The sequence below is a fragment of the Octopus bimaculoides genome, chromosome 22, assembly GCF_046866305.1.
Source record: "Octopus bimaculoides isolate indiv1 chromosome 22, ASM4686630v1, whole genome shotgun sequence".
Classification (NCBI taxonomy): Eukaryota; Metazoa; Mollusca; class Cephalopoda; order Octopoda; family Octopodidae; genus Octopus; species Octopus bimaculoides.
The window spans coordinates 23,461,338-23,479,722 of record NC_142949.1 but is presented as its reverse complement, the minus strand read 5'-3'; the positions used below and the strand labels follow the sequence as shown (position 1 = coordinate 23,479,722).

The window sequence follows — 18,385 nt, the reverse complement described above, 5'->3', positions numbered from 1 at the left end:
CAGTATTGACACAAAACATTTGTGGAGTAAATAATGGGCTAATTCAACTAAGCAACATGTCATTCCTCTGTCATGGAAAATTGGTGGTGGGGAGTATGTGATTCTTGAACGTTCCACTAAGCTGTTAGTGGATATCTCTCCTCTGCGGCTGTCAGCCCTTTGTTTAACATGACCATGAAGTTTTGACACCTCCTTCAGGTTTATTGTCCTACATCACTCATAAAGTAAATTTGGAGGAACTGTGGTTTGTTCATTTGTGGGGTAATAGATTTGCCCTTGAACTTTAAACATCAGCTTAAATCCATGTTCAACTATCTCCTTAGATGCACCAAACAATGTCATTTGAAATGCGGAGTTGTATTGTCTGACATTGTTCAGAAAGTCCTTTGACTGGATGAAAGTGCCTTCCAGAAGACTCATAAGAGGTTCAAGAGGCGCTGGTAGTGCTGGCAATCTTACTTTACCACCTGAGCAGTACATGCCATTAGTTACATTTGGAAATTCTAAAGCTTTTCAGAAATGACAATTTGAGTTTAGCACACCAATTTGGACAAAATTATCATTTTTATAAGATGGATCATATCTGAAAGCAACTCCAGGAGTTGTGAAGAACAAATTTGTACGTAGTCTGTTTCTGACCACTGTTCTATTGGACCTCTGTCTAATCATGAAAACGTTTTAATGATTCAGCATTAAGTGCTGCAACATGTCTTTACTGATCTTGGGGAAGTCTCATCGCCTTTCTCCCTTGAGACTCCATTTGACTTTCTGCAGCATGTGCTTGCTGATCTTGAGAAAGTCTCATTTCCTTTCTCTCTTGAGACTCTCGCCTTCAGTTTTCCACAATCCTCCTTACTTTATATTTGTTTCTGGAGAGAGTACACCTCTTCTTTGGTGGTATATTTTTCTATATTGTAAACAAAAAATTATGAACATAGAAAAAATTATACTTTAATCTCTATCTTTGTAAGCAGTTGTATGTATGTAGTATGTCTTTATTTTTGTATGCAGTATCAATTAACCAAATATAAGCAAATTAAGCAAATAGAAGCACATGTATGAACTAGTAATTTAACAGTAAATGCCACAATAATTATTATAGATAAATTTCTCAATATTTAAATATTAAGCACATGTATTAAATGTTAGTTTAAGGGTAAATATGTAATTATAAATACCTCGCAACCTTACAACTGCTACAATAATTAGTAACTAGTAAATTGAACGGTAAATGTGCATATCAATATACCTTGGACCTGCCACCTCATTGTTTTTTTTGTCAAGAGTTTCACCTCATCCAACTCATGTTGGAAAGCGGACGTTAAATGATGATGATGATTATTATTATTATTATTATTATTATTATTATTATTATTATTATTATTATTATTATTATCATTATTATTATTATTATTATTATTATTATTATTATTATTATTATTATTATTATTATTATTATTATTATTATTATTATTATCATTATTATTATCATCATTATTATTATCAAGCGGCAAGCTGGTAGAATTGTTAGCATGCCAGACAAAATGCTTAGTGACATTTTGCCCATCTAAGTTCAAATTCTAGTTCTGAGTTCAAATTCTGCCAAGGTCGATTTTGCCTTCCGTTCTTTCAGGATCAATAAATTAAGTACCAGTTAAACACTGGGGTCGATGTAATTGACTAGTCCCTTCTTCACAGATTTCAGGCCTTGTGTCTATAGTAGAAAGGATTATCATCATTATTATTATCATCATCATGATCATTATTATTAAGGCAGAATTATTAGCACACCAGGTAAAACGCTTAGCGATATTTTGACCCCCTTTATGTTATGAGGCTAATTCCACAGAGGCCAACTTCCCTTTCAAGGGTGATGAAATAAGTACACTGGGTCAATGCCATTGACTTAGCTTGTTTCCCTGAACCCTAAATTTCTAGCCTTGTGCCAAGACATGAAATCATTATTATTATTATTATTATTATTATTATTATTATTATTATTATTATTATTATTAATATTATTATTATTGTTGTTATTATTATTATTATTATTGATTATTATTATTATTATTACTACTATCATTATTATTACTATTATTAATATTATTATTATTGTTGTTATTATTATTATTATTATTATTATTATTGATTATTATTATTATTATTACTACTATCATTATTATTACTATTATTAATATTATTATTATTGTTGTTATTATTATTATTATTATTGATTATTATTATTATTATTACTACTATCATTATTATTACTATTATTAATATTATTATTATTATTATTATTATTACTATTATTATTACTATTATTACTATTTATTATTATTATTATTATTATTATTATTATTATTATTATTATTATTATTATTATTATTATTATTATTATCATTATTATTATTATTATTATTACTATTTAGCACTTCAGACAAAATGCTGAGCAGCATTTCTTGCAAGTGTTTACATTGTGAGCTTCATATATGTTATAAATTCAAAGCAAACTTGTAGCGGCAGTGGAAATGGCAGCAACTGCAATGGCAGCAACAAAAGCAGCAGCAGCAGTAGCAGCAGCAGTAGCAGTAGTAGAGACAGAACTAATATGCTGATGAATAGGACCATCAGCCTGGTGTGTTCAGTTAATTGAGCGTTATGTTCAGGGAATTTAATTGCTGCTGAACTCACAAAACAAGTCTACATTGCATAAAACATTGAAGCATATTGTGTATATATACACACACATGCATATAAGTCTATGTAACTATACAGAGATAGCTAGAGTGATATATATACATATATGCACACACATACACACATATCTATGTATGTATGTATGTATGTGTGTATCTGTGACTGTATGTATGTATGTATGTATGTATATGAGGGAGTGGAAAAATGAAAGAAAGAGGCGCTCAACACATATAGTAGTTCATCATCATCATCGTTTAACATCCGCTTTCCATGCTTGCATGGGTTGGACGATTTGACTGAGGACTGGTGAACCAGATGGCTACACCAGGCTCCGGTCTGATTTTGCAGAGTTTCTACAGCTGGATGCCCTTCCTAATGCCAATCACTCCGAGAGTGTAGTGGGTGCCTTTACGTGCCACCGACACAAAGGCCAGTCAGGCGGTACTGGCAACACTCACGCACAATATGGTGTATTTTACATGCCACTTGCACAGGAACCAATCCAGCGGCACTGGCAACAACCTCACTCAAATATCTTTTCACGTGCCACCAGCACAAGTGCCAGGAAGGCGACACTGGTAAAGACCACACTCGAATGGTTCTATTTATGTGCCATTGGCATGGAAGCCAGACAGCTGCTCTGGCAACGATCACATTCGGACAGTGCTCTTAGCACTCCACTGGTACAGGTGCCATCTAAAACTGTTTGATTTGGCCCCTTGTAACTTAAAGTTTTAAGGGCTTGTCACAGGAACTTAGCTGAGCCCAATGAGCCAACAAAACATTAAGTTGCATAGGGCCAAATCAAACTGTTTTAAATTATAATGACAGCAATAATTTCAAATTTTTGGCACAAGGCCAGCAATTTCATGGGGACGAAGTAAGTTACTTACATTAACCCCAGTGATCAACTGGCACTTATTTTTTTAATCCCAAAAGGATGAAAGCTAAGGCAACCTCAGTGAAATTTGAACTTAGAACATGAAGACAGAAGTAATGCCACTAGACATTTTGCTCAGTGGGCTAACAATTGTACCTAATAATAATAACAGCAACAACAACAATAATAATAATAATAATGATAATACTAATAATAATAATAATAATAATAATAATAATAATAATAATAATAATAATGATGATGATGTTGGTTTCAAATTTTTCCACAATGGCAGCCATTTTTGAGGGGAGGAAATGTGTCAATCACATCTACCCAGTGTTCATCTAGTGCTTAAATTATCGACCCTGAAAAGATGGAAAGCATAGCTGACATCGGCGGAATTTGAACTCAGAATGTAGCGACAGGCGAAATACTGCTAAGCACTTAACCCGGCATGCTAACAATTCTGCCAGCTCACCGCCTTAATAATAATAATAATAATAATAATAATAATAATAATAATAATAATAATAATAATAATAATAATAATCATTTAACGTCCGCTTTCCATGCTAGTATGGGTTGGATGATTTGACTGAGGACTGACGAACCAATTGGCTGCACCAGGCTCCAATCTGATCTGGCAGAGTTTCTACAGCTGGATGCCCTTCTTAATGCCAACCACTCCGAGACTGTAATGGGTGCTTTTACGTGCCACCGACATGAGGGCCAGTCAGGCGGTACTGGCAACGGCCACGCTCGAATGGTATTTTTTATGTGCCACCTGCACAGGATCCGGTCCAACGGCACTGGCAATGACCTTGTTCGAATGTTTTTTCATGTGCCACCAGCACAAGTGCCAGTAAGGCGATGCTGGTAATGATCACACTCAAATGGTGCTATTTACATGCCACCGGCACGGAAGCCAGACAGCTGCTCTGGCAATGATCATGCTCGGACGGTGCTGTTAGCACTCTACTGGCACGGGTGCCAGTCATCGAAATTGGTTCAATTACGATTCCGGTTTCACTTGCTCCAACAGGTCTTTGCAAGCAGAAGGAAAGGTTGGCATGGGTGCCAGTCATCGAATTTGATTCGATTTCGATTTCACTTGCCTCAACAATTACAAGCAGAGTTTAGTGTCCAAGCAGAGTTTAGTGTCCAAGCAGAGTTTAGTGTCCAATGAAGCAAAGGTACGCATAAGTGGGCTGGCTACACTCCTGGCATAGGCTAGATTATGGTCTCATTTGGCTTGCTGGGTCTTCTCACACACAGCATATTTCCAAAGGTCTTGGTCACTAGTCATTGCCTTGGTGAGGCCTAATGTTCGAAGGTCATGCTTCACCACTTCATCCCAGGTTCCCTCTACTGCTAGGGTGTGGAACTTTTTCACACAGCTATCCTCATCCATTCTTGCCACATGACCATACCAGCACAATCGTCTCTCTTGCACACCACAACTGATGCTTCTTAGGTCACCAACTTTTCTCTCAAGGTACTTACACTCTGTCGAGTATGCACACTTACAATAATAATAATAATAATAATAATAATAACAATAATATTAATAATTACAATAATAAAGATAATAAAAATATGTGTGTGTGCATGTGTGTATTCATATGTATGTATATATATATGTATGTATATATATATATATATATATATATATATATATATATATATATATATATATATATATATATACATGCACACACACATATATATATACACATATGAATATATATATATATATATATATACATAGTAAGAAAAGAGAAGAGAATTTCAATTATCTCCACATGGTGAGTTCTAACGCAAATATATATATATATATATATATATATATATATATATATATATATATATATATATATATATATATATACATACATATATATATATTCATACAAATAAGGATAAGATCATTATTTAAAATACCGATCATATCAGGTGACCAGCATGGGAATAGAAACCTCATAGGTAATAATTATTATTAAAATTATAATTAAGGGTATCTAAGAGATACCACCATGCTAGATATAGCAGCCAAAACTTGACTCTAAAACCACAATGTGGCTTTAGAGTCAAGTTTTGGCTGCTATATCTAGCATGGTGGTATCTCTTAGATACCCTTAACTGTAATTTTAATTTGCATATATGTATATATATATATAAAGAGAGAAAAGGATAAAGAGAACAATGGCAAAGTTAGAAATATATTTTATGGATAAAGTCTTACAGCTTATATATATATATGTATAATAAAAGAAGGAAAATGCACATAGTTTACATAGTTTAAATATATTTTAAATGAAAAAGTATTGTGGTTGGTGGCAGCAGCAGTGGTGGTGGTGGTGGTGGTGGTGGTGGTGGTGGTGGTGGTGGTGGTGGTGGTGGTCATTGTCATCGTCGTCATTGTTGTGGCCGTAATTGTCATCATCATGGTAGTAGTGGTGATGATGACCTTTCAAGTGTTGTGTTACAATAAAAAAAATCCTTTTATTATACAACAGCTGTTGTTGCGGTCAGCAATTATTTAAAATTTCCCATGAGACAACCGCCAATATCTGTGATAAAGTTTTCTGAATTAATAACTCAGGATTTGCATTGGATGGTCATGGTAGTAATAGTCAAATAGGCAGTCCAAACAGAATAGGACTGCGAGCTCAGAGATTCATAGTTCAAATCAATGAGGTTCACTCAGTATGTATTCTTTTATACTGTGCACGTTTGTGTATGTATACATATATATATAGAGAGAGAGAGAGAAAGAGATACACACACTGTATGTGAAAGAGTTACATACACACACACACACATACATACTCATGTATGTACACGTATACATTTCATCCAACCCCTGCCAACACAGAAAACAAACGTTAAGTGTTAATGGTGATGATGAATGACTTTATTTGTGGGTTAACAAGGCTGCCAATGGTTTCATGTGAAGAAATTTTCACAATTGTTCAAGCATATCACATGGAAATGTTGGTATTCATCTCCATTTTGGATCAGAATATGCATATATATATATATATATATATATATATATAGTTAACCAAGTAGTATGCAAAGAAGTCATACCCAATGATTGGTGTAGTAGCACCATAGTCAACTGCTACAAAGGTAAAGGTGACACCTTAGATAGTAGTGGGGGTGGATGCTCCAAGAGCATAGCTGCTAGAACAAGAAGGGGTTGGACAAAGTTCAGAGAGTTCCTACCTCTGTCGGTAACAAAGGGCCTCTCCTTCAGAGTGAAATGATTATATGATGCCTGTGTGTAAACAACCATGCTACATGACAGTGAAACATGGGCTGTGACAGCTGAAGACATGAATAGGTTTGAAAGAAATGAAGTTAGTGTGCTTCGCTGGATGTGCAATGTCAGTGTGCATGCACACTGACAGCCTTATAAAAAACAGTAAACTTTAGCCAAAAAATCTCAAAAAACATCCCATGAGGACAAAATTCACATCAGAGAATAAGTCAGAATTCTCAATGAAGGATTGTGGAGATAACAGATGTGGAGTATGTAACAACAACAGCAACTTCAAACATTTGGACAGTGGTTCCCTATAAAATTTGACAAGTTGGGGAAGTCCTTGACTGTTGTGATTTTGACAGGTTTTAAAAGCAGCTTTAGATCTTAATAGCTAATGACTGGTTCAGCAGTTTGGGCCATGCATAACTCTAATTAAGGACAAACAATCACATGGTAATTAAAGCGAGGGTGCATGAGAGCAAATAGATCTTCGTTGAGGTTGCAGCTACCAACACCTGTTTGCATACAACTAAGGACCAACTTCTATAGCGTTTCTCAAAGACTGAAAATTCCCATCAGTACCAGTGTTTCCATGAGAGAAATATTATGTATATGATGTTTGTCTATAGAAAACTTTGTTACTTTCATTGATATTCGTAATTGTCAAAGTATATACATTGATAATTGTAACATTACTGTTTTTTGTTAATAGTAATACCATCATCAGGGTGCAGTTATTTACCAATGTTAGAATTGCTGTGTGTTTTCACAGTAGATTCTTTCATACAGTCAATCCAATTCCTGATTTTCTATGTTGACCATTCATCTTCCTCCATAAGATTTTTAAATCAGGCTACAGAGACTTCAGGCTAAATTCAACAGTTGGCATAAAAGGAATAGAAAACACAATAACCCATCCAAAAATAAAAGTATTTTAAAAAAGCGAAAAATACCAACTAGATTATGACTGGAAGATGACTATTTATTCAAAGAATACACCCTCAGATTCCACTACGGCCCCAACACGGCTCTGGAACCTGGTGCATGCATTCCTCTCTGTGTCCCTAGGAAGGTCTTCAAATACCTCCTTGATCTTGGTCACCAGCTCATCCATGGTGTTTCAGGCAGAGCAGTTAGTGTCTTTCTCAACTGTACCCTACACATTGCAATCTATGGGATTACAATGAGAGGAATCAGGAGACCAGAAATTGGGGCTGGTGAAGTCATAGAAATTCTCCAAAAACCACTTCCGATTCTTTCCAGAGGTATGGCGGAGCCAAATCCTGCTACCACACATATGACCTCCTAGCAGCAACCCTTTCTAGCCAGAGTCTGACCGACCACAGTCTCCAGCAGTTCTACATAGCCATTTGAACTGAGCCTAAAGCTCTGTAAAAAGGATGAAAGACAAAGTCAGCCTCTGCAGAATTTGAACTCAGAATATAAAGATAGATGAAATACTGCTAAGCATTTCACCTGCCATGCCGTTTCTGCTAACTCTCCACCTTTCTCCTTTTTTTATTGAAGAATGTCAGGTGTGTGATGATTTTGCTGCTATTTTTAGCATGTTGTGCATCCACACTGAGACAGCCTTGTTGGCTTGTTTTGTCTTTGTTTTTTTCTTTATGAGTGATGAGGTTAAGTTTTTCTTGTAGCGTTCTGTTGTAATCCAATCTCCTGTGAACTTGATTCAGTCTAACAGTACAAATGTTAAATATTCCTTGACTGGCAGAGATAACAATTCCTTCTTTGCCTGTCCCAGAGCAAAAAGAAGAACCACTAGATGTTTCCTTTTACTTTGACCTTCGACATCAACAAATGTACTTTCTTGTGAATTATTGACAAACAGGATAATTTATGATAATACATTCTTTGTCAGGATGTGTTTATAGAGCAGAGGAACAAACAGAAAGCATGACAAGACAAGCTAATACTGTGGCGGCTACATTGTTGCAAGAAATAGTAACCAAACAGCCCTCAAATCACATACCTTAGTGTTTTAAATGAAGAAGGATACTTTGGGTAATCTAGTTCTTGATATGCAAAAAAAGACAGGATAGTCAGATTTGGAATGACTTTGATTATCGACCAGCTGCATCAAACCTCACTGAGTGTTAAATGACAGATAAACCATTATTAGTTTTGTTAATAAATATTTAATTCTTAACTGTTTTACTCTTGGGTCCCAAATAATAGGCGGGGCTGGAATAAGCAGGTAGGCTGGACATTTGCTTAAATTCATATAAGCAGGTGGGTTAGAAAATCAGTAATTATATAATGGTAACTATATAAAATTTTAAAATTTTCTAGGTTGTCTCACTTGTTTTTTTTTTTTTTAAACTAATTATTTTCTCTCGGATCCCAATAGGGGGAGGCTGGAATAAGCAGGGGTGGGCTGGGCATTTGCTTAAATTCATATAAGCGTGTGGGTTGGAATAAATGGGGTTGGATGGGAATCAGTAACTATATAGCATATGTACGAAAATTAGGAAAAAACCATCTTAAAGCACATATAATGACATAATGAGGCAGAAGAAATTAACAAGAGGCAAGTGAAATTAGCACATACGTGTGCTTCAAACGTTCACTTCAGTTAAGATATACATTTGGATAATAAAAATAAGACATTTGTGGCAAAATAAGGGTAGAGGTCTCATTTTCATCCAGCACTTTCTGTATTTTTTCAAGGAACTGGGTATCTTTATTAACCTGACCATCACTGCTGATTCCTACAAGAGAGATAGGGCTTCCCATCATCATATTTGGCCGACCATGATTTGAGTCCTGCAAAACCTCCCTGGAGATTTCTCCAGATGGGTCAATGACCTTCAAAAGATTCCCAGATGGCTCACTTTCATCTTCCGACTCACTTTCGGAAGATTTTTCCTCAACACCACCACCATCAAATGATTTTGAGCCTCCAATATCATTTGCATGCTTGACCCCTTTCAGTGGAATTAAGTTCTTAATGACTCTTTGAATAGTATTTGGGGAGGGTTTTGACATTATCTGTAGACAAAACTGTCACATCGATAGACCAATGAGGTGCATGATTCGGTCTGACACCTTATAATCTTCAGAGTCATTGAAAGTGTTTGTGGCCCACATTGACTTGAAAGCAGCTTCAACATCAATCTTGCAACTGCATGCACTTGATGTAGTATCTGCATCATCTCAGATTGATTGGGTGTGGGTATTTTATTCAGAGTTTGAAATAACGTGTCTAGCATTTTTGCTTTCTCTATTTTGCAATATTTTGCTTTCAGTTGTTTGTGCAAGTGCATGTCATTAACTTGAACAAATCTGGTGATACCACTGCCAGTGATGACTAGCACATAACTCCTTTTCCAGAGGGCATCTCTCACTTCTGGCATCAAATGTACCATGTAGTCATCAAGCACATAAATGGCAATGTTTTCATGTGGAAACATATTGAATCAGTTTGGAAGGTTTTCAATAGTACAGAGCAGCTGTTCTCATCTATAAGAACCTTTCGGAGACCATTGATATTTCAATGTAGGCAGGGTATTCAGTAGTGGTGGTCTTTTTCCAGTTCTTTTAAATACAAATTCTGAAATAAGATTGATTTTGGTATTATTGCTAACCTGGGTGAAAACTGTGATATGTTTCCTAGACAGGTGGTGGTTTTCTTTGACAAACGTCTCTTGGTTTCTGAATGATAAAATAGGTTGTCCACTACTTTTCCAGTGCAAGGGCATTTGATCTCTATTGATAATAGGAGGATCTACACCAAATTTGTCAAAGAAATAATGACACACACTCTATATGTTCTTCAAATAATCCTGAATGTGCTCAACACATTGCTCTTTAGGGACTGAAATGCATTTGTTTGGTAATTTAGTGATACCCCATGCACTTTTTGCCAACCATTCATCCAGTTTTTTTGAAGAATAAAGCTTTCCCTCAGTTGGTGTGTCTTGGTGTTGGCAAATCAACTCCTCATAAAATTTTTCAACCTGTAATAGGAAAAGAGCTTGTGGTAATCTTGCATGTTCTAACATCCACAAATCATTCAAACAAGGTGTCTCTCATGTTTGGTGCTTTTGTTTTATGAACTCCTCATTGACTCTGAAACATTTCTTGGGAATTTTTTCAGTGCTATCAAGTTCACCTTTCAGATATTTTTCATAACAGCATTTGGCTACTTTAACAGCAGAATCAAGTAGTCGATCAAAGTTTTTGACACCTGCCAAATTCGAGTAAAACAAACAAACTGCTTTGGCAAGATATCCGTGGTTTGGGGTGTGTGGAACATGGCATTTCCTTTTAGTAGCCCAATGAGTTTTCCCTTTCATTTGCTCTAATTCAGAATTATACTCCTCTTTGCATTTGTTCACCACATGCTTGCTTTTCTTCTATAGAATAATTTCCATACGTCGCACCACAAAATACTCTTTTCTCTGCCATGATGTTATGAAAAAAAGTTCAAAGAGATATTACTTGAGTCATTTTGATGTTGTTAAATCCTTATTCCATAAAAAGCTTATCCTGTAATGATAAACAGTTTGTCATTGAAGTTCTTAGTTTGCATAGAATTTGTGTTGGTGATTGGTAGAGAAATCATAGAGAAATCGAAAATGAAGATTCGTTGATTATAGTGTGGAGTAACAGTAAACTCACATGTATGTTACAGACTGGGGCACTTTGTCCAGCCTCAAGTCTTTAAAAACTCTAGCTTGTTGTAAAGCATATGTTCTAACAGCAATTTCCTTGCTTTCTATGTATCCTGAAGCAGGTGTGTTGTGTCTTGAAACGATCAGTCTTCTTTGGGTTGAAGGTTATCAATGCCCTAATATGTTGAAGGCTCACCCACATGAACGTTGGCTACATATATTGTAGTAAATATTTTTTTTCTTCCATGTGTTATGAAAACAAACAGAACACTTGAGGTTTTCTTCCCATTCCTGTCATCAATGTTTTTTTTTTTTTTGTCATGCTGATTCACAATTTGTGTTAGTCAAAATAAAAATGAATTCTCCAGAGTTTGTTGTTTTGTATTAGTAACAGGGGTCAGTTTAATCCACTTTCCCCTTCCCTTTAAATTGCTGGCCTTGTGCCTAAGCATCGGGCAACATGCCTTGCAGCATAGAGTTATGGCCCGTTATGTTCTAAGTTCAATCCCACTGAGGTTAGCTTTACCTTTCATCCCTACAAGGTCAATAAAATAAAGCACCAGTAATGTACTGGACCGCTTTAATCCAGTTGTCCCTCCCCACAAATTGTTGGCTTTGTGCCTAAATAGAAATCATTATTTAAAATTTTCTAGGCTGCCACCCTTGATTTTTTTCTAAAACCAGAATTACTTATTTAGCTTATATGTCCTATTTATTTTATAACATATGGTATTACTTGGAATGTTCTTTTTTTGTCATATATATACAACAATTTTAATGTAAAATAAAATTATTATTAGATTCTCCAGCTGTTGTATCAATATGAATAGCTTACAATGAAATTTCACCGGAGACAAATTAGCAAAATTTAATAAGGGGGGAGGATTGGAATAAAAGTGCAGGGGTGGGGGAATCTTAAAAATTAATAAGTGGGGGCGAGGGAATAAAAGCAGGTGGAGTGGAAAAATCTGAAAAATTAATAAACAGGGGGGGGGGGAGATTATTCAATACCCCAAAGTACATGAACTTTTTCATGTTCAATGTAGGTGGGGGCAGGGCTGCAAGTTTGAACATTTGCAAATTGTTGGAGTCATTGACTTTATAAATGGATACCATTGTTGTAGACAAATCTAAGCAACAACATCTACAACATCAAAATTGAGTTGTGATAACAGTGCAGGGAAACAGGTGTGTTTGATTTAAATGAGCCCAGTATTCAACTGGTATTGTTTTGATCAACTTTGAAGGCTTAAAAAAAATTGACTTCAGCAGAATCTGAATTCAGGATGAAAGAAGTTTGAAACAAAATACTGAAAAGCATCATTGAAATCAGCAATTTTTCCAACTCTCTCTCTCTCTCTCTCTCTCTCTCTCTCTCTCTCTCTCTCTCCCTCCTTCCCCTATCTCTCTCCTCCCCCTCTCTCTCTTCTCTCCCCCTCTCTCTCTTGTTTCATATGAGGTAGATGTAAACAAATATCTTTGAAAGAATATAGGTTTGTACTTCCCTGACCAAACCACTGACAAAAAGCACCATCCTTTACATAAACACCTTCTTCTTTTTCCTCCTCATATAGCTGGTTAAACTATTGAATTACCAGATCGTGGGTTCAAATCTCTTATGCATGATTCACAAGCCTTTGAGTGTATAAATTCTAAATCATGATTCATGGTTCCAGACACTGAAAAATAAACATATTTAATCCTATTTGTAGGGTGTCAGCTTTCCTGCTATGCATACTGTGTGGGGTAACTGGGCCCCTCCTATGGAACGCACCAAATTGTTATCATTTACATATGCAGGTAAGTGTTTACTTTTCCAGCTGTTCCTCATTTTTTTATATATATAAACATATATAAATAGTGCTTATTGTTCCTGTGCATCTTCCATGCACATCTTGATCAGCCTAGAGGTTGTGTGCCTTTGGCCATTTGATTTTGACAAGTCACCGATACAAACAAGTGCTTTATGGGTGCAAAACCAATGGCCATTCTTTGACTGGCCTTAACAATTAACTTCCTAAAAAATATATTACTGCTCTAATTTTTAAAAATGTGGTTCTTTTTTGGATACATTAACTACTGACAATATATATATATATAAAACCTCTAAGGACATACATAATGTGTCATCTCATGTGGCCTCTACATGGCCACCACATGTAATGTCTGGTCTGCTTAAATAAAAACTTCACGTTAGCCCTTATTTCTTAAACATCTGATGTATTTTTTTTTTTACTATGCAAGTGTTAGACTGATGGATTATCAAATTAGCAGATCAATGGATATTGATTGACTTGGGTAAATAAAAAGAAACTTGCTCAACTAAAAATTGAACCTGCATTGCCTACTCAACTCACCAGAAATTTTTCACCACTGTTACAATACATATTTATATTTCCATATAAGGAATTATATTAAATCTAGTACCAAACTTTATTGACTTAGTATTTTTTTAAAATTAGAGCCCTGGTATAAAAGCTACCTCAGTTATTTACAAAAATGATTTATACTTTTATATAAAACACACATACACCTACAGGAAAAGTACATTTAACTGGTACTCCATCAGTTATGAACATAAGTGTTCCAGTTGATCCAATCAATGGAACAGCCTCCTCATGAAATTAACATGCAAGTGACTGAGCATTCCACTAACATAGTTCTCAGGGAGATTCAAAATAACACAGGATGTGACAAGGCTGACCCTTTGAAATATGAATACTACTCATTTTTGCCAGCTAAATGGACTGGAGTAATAAAGTATCTTGCTCAAGGACACAATGCAATGCCTAGAAACAAACTCATGAGCTTACATTTGTAAGCAAATGCACTAACCACAATGCCACACATCTTCACTGGAAAAGCACATATCCTTAAATATAAAACCACAAACCCATATATGAAAAAAAAACATACATTATTAGCCCTTAACTGTGTGCATCTGCTCTTTTTAGTAGATAATGTGGTGGGAGGGTATTGTTGATCAACTCTCAACTTCTATATACTCTTTTACTTGTTTCAGTCATTTGACTGTGGCCATGCTGGAGCACCGCTTTTAGTCGAGCAAATCGACCCCAGGACTTATTCTTTGGAAGCCTAGTACTTATTCTACGGTCTTTTTTGCCAAATCACTAAGTTATGGGGACGTAAACACACCAGCATCGGTTGTCAAGCGATGTTGGTAGGACAAACACAGACACACAAACACATACATATATATATATATATATATATATACGACGGGCTTCTTTCAGTTTTCCGTCTACCAAATCCACTCACAAGGCTTTGGTCGACCCGAGACTATAGTAGAACACACTTGCCCAAGGCACCATGCAGTGGGAATGAACCCAGAACCATGGGGCTGGTAAGCAAGCTACTTACCACACATTCACTCTTGCGCCTATGTATTTTACTTTCTTATTTTATTAATAAATGCAACAAGAATTAATCTCAGCCAGATTTTAATTTTGAATGTAAAATTTTAGATAACTAAATACATGTACTTCACTGCCCTTTTTTTCCTCTTCATTGCCAAATTTTTTAGTCTTCAAAGGTATAGCATAAATAATTAACCCCAACACACAGCAGGTGTGAAGACCGTGTGCAACTTATCCAGATGAAGTGTAATTCTGAAAATACTTATACAGAATAGGTGGTTGGGGAGGGGCATCACTTATGTAGAAAACCTCTGTAGTAGTGATGGCATGATACAATGCTTCTGCTCCATGTTATTAGATGCTTTGATAAGGAAAGCTTTGATATTCAAAATTGATAAGGAAAGATGATACACCCATGCTGATAAAGATTGATGGCCGTTTGTAGATGATGGCTGAATGATTTTGATAAGAGGGAAGGTGCGATCAGACTCATCTAACCCATGCCAACATGAAAGTAAAACAGACACAGATGTAAAATGGTGATCGTGACAGCAACAGCAGCAGGGGCGACAGCTGTGGTGATGACAATGACGACAACAATGACAATGACTTTCAAAGTTTAATGGTTCAATTTTAAAGATCAAGCCATACAAAAGTTTTAAATTGATGAATATGATTTACATTTGTTTGGTTATTTTTAAATCCTGTCAAATTTGTGAAACTGAAGTGAGATAAATTTTTAATTTGGTTTCAAATCCTAGTGTAGGTACAGTCTAGCTTTAAGACATTAATATCTTGAGAAAAGTAAACATCACAACTTCAATTTCTTAATCTTAGCTAAACCAATCCTCAAAAACAGCTTAGTTTGAGATTAGGAAAGGTACAAAAGGTTCCCTTTTAGTTTTGGTTTTGTTTTTCTTGTCTTCAATTGGAAGAAACAGCTGTGCCTGTGGCCATGGGAGAATATATTTGTACCCAAGGGGCTATGTAGTAGTAGGGTTAAGACCCTAACACACAGAATTATGTGTATGTGTGTGAGTCAAGGCCATGGACATGTCAGGCCATCATAATAATCTTTCTATAGGAGAATCACACTTTGTGGTGATGACTTCTATACCTGCTGCTCAAACTTATTTTCAGCTGAGCAGCATATAATGAAGTGCATTGCTCAAGGATACAACATACAGCCCATTCCAGGAATCGAACTCTGTGCCTTACCCTTGTCACCCAATCATCCTACCAACTTCATGTACACTTTCACATTTAAAAATGGAGTTCCTAACAAAATTATCTTCATTCATAGTCAAAAGAAATTATTCCACAGAACATTGATGAAATTTTCAAAACTTTGGCCAAATTAGATGTTCTAAAGAATAATAATCCTATGTTTTGATGATGAACAAAGTAATTAATTTAGTTATCAATCTTTGTGAAGAAGTTGACAGCAAAGTTTTAAAAGTGAAGCAACAGTTGTTAATATACATTACAACTAACAGTATAACATTTCTGTTTTGTAGCCAAATATTTCCTCTACAACAGATGTTAAACTTTCAGTTGATTTATTAGATAAAAAAAACTATCATCAGACAAATGCAGTTTCAATGTATTAAAGTTTCATAATTAACACTGAAGAAGTCTGTTGTCTATAATTGTTGTTGTTGTTGTTTTTGTCTGGCTTCCAGATAAATCTTGATGTGATGAACCTATGATGGAATATCTACAACTACATCTATTTAATCTGATCCTTGTTTGTAAGATGGTTGGAGATGATTTGAGGAAGATATGGCTGCTATTTGCTGCAGGTCAAGCTGTCACATACAGTCTCCTTCTTAGCTCTCTATCGAATATTTCTTTAATCAAAACTGGTTGATGAATATAGATCTAACAATAAATAATATAAAGAAATGAACTCCAGATGGCGCCTTGTAATGACAATGTACATGAAATATGGAAATCAATTTTATGAAATGCAATGGTTAAAAGTTGAAGGTTATCAACTCCTGTTCATCTGGTCGAAAGTTCAAACAGCTGTTCCAGCCATTTTGTTGTACACTTCAAGAAACCTGCTAGAGACAGCAGCCTAATCTCCCTCAAATCTCATCCAACAATCCTAAGAAATGACCCCATTACACAAAGTAATTTAGTTCCAGATACAAGACAATCACAACTTAACCACTTATTGCTCATTGATCTTATTGATCAGGGATCAAATGGAATTAAACAACTGCTAATTAAAAAGACAGTAAAAAAAAGAAATTCTTTGATTCCCCTCATTTTAAAAAGTTAATTGTTTGGGATTTTTTAAATTTCATCTTTATTTTTTTTTTGTATAATTCTTTCTAATGGTTCTCTGTTTCAGGAACATTTCTTGGAAATGTCGTAACCTTCCCACTATCAGCATTACTTTGTGAATATGGTTTTGGTGATGGTTGGTCCTCAGTGTTTTATATTTTTGGTAAGTCTGTCTATTTTTCTGCCATCATCTTTGAGGTTACAAATGAGATTCTAACCATTTTCATGTGAATTGATTGACAGTGATTGACAGTGATTGGTTTGGAAAGTGGAGGGTTGTCCCTTGGTGTTGAAAGGTAGTTCCATCAAAATCCATGGACCTCACCATCAACATAGCTGGTTGAAATGGTACAATATTAGGCATCTGGTGAGAGGTGGATGGAAACACATCCCTCATTACTTCTGCTGTTCTATGTTAGCACTCCGTCGCTTACGACGTCGAGGGTTCCAGTTGATCCGATCAACGGAACAGCCTACTCGTGAAATTAATGTGCAAGTGGCTGAGCACTCCACAGACACGTGTACCCTTAACATAGTTCTCGGGGATATTCAGCGTAACACAGTGTGACAAGGCTGACCCTTTGAATTACAGGCACAACAGAAACAGGAAGTAAGAGTGAGAGAAAGTTGTGGTGAAAGAGTACAACAGGGTTTGCCACCATCCCCTGCCGGAGCTGCGTGGAGCTTTAGGTGTTTTCGCTCAATAAACACTCACAACACCCGGTCTGGGAATCGAAACCGTGATCCTATGACCATGAGTCCACTGCCCTAACCACTGGACCATTGCGCCTCCACGCTGTTCTATGATTCTAAATAATTTATTTAATAAAGTAAATACCATTGCTACATAAGAGCACTTTAATTTTAGAAGTGCCAAACCTGACAAAGGTTTCATTAACTTGTAATTCTTAATAGTTCTTTGAACCTGGAAAATTCAATCACAAATTTCTTCAAAACTTAATCTTCTTTCATAGGCACTTCCTTGCTATCTCATTCAGTACTGCCACTGGATGCAGAGCCTGATTTTAATTAGGGACATGTGCAATTGCTAGTATGTATCAGTGTATGCTTCTCATATTAATTACATCGCAGAATCATCATCATTTACATTGATTCCTGAGATTAAAATAAGATATAGTGATTAACCTGATGGTTTTATATAGTATTTACAGTTGTAGGCCTATATTATTGGTATATGGCCACCACTCCTAGTGGAGTGGGGTGCTTGGTTGAT

General features: G+C 35.7%; 1 protein-coding gene across 1 annotated transcript in view; it reads left to right on the top strand.

The window, feature by feature from the left end:
* LOC106872174 (sialin) overlaps window positions 1-18,385 on the top strand; it is a 77,808-nt gene that overhangs the window by 37,124 nt on the left and 22,299 nt on the right. The window contains exons 4-5 of the mRNA XM_014919064.3: window positions 13,195-13,282; window positions 17,219-17,314. Coding sequence (XP_014774550.2) covers window positions 13,195-13,282; window positions 17,219-17,314 — 184 coding nt within the window. The remainder of the gene's footprint in view (window positions 1-13,194; window positions 13,283-17,218; window positions 17,315-18,385) is intronic.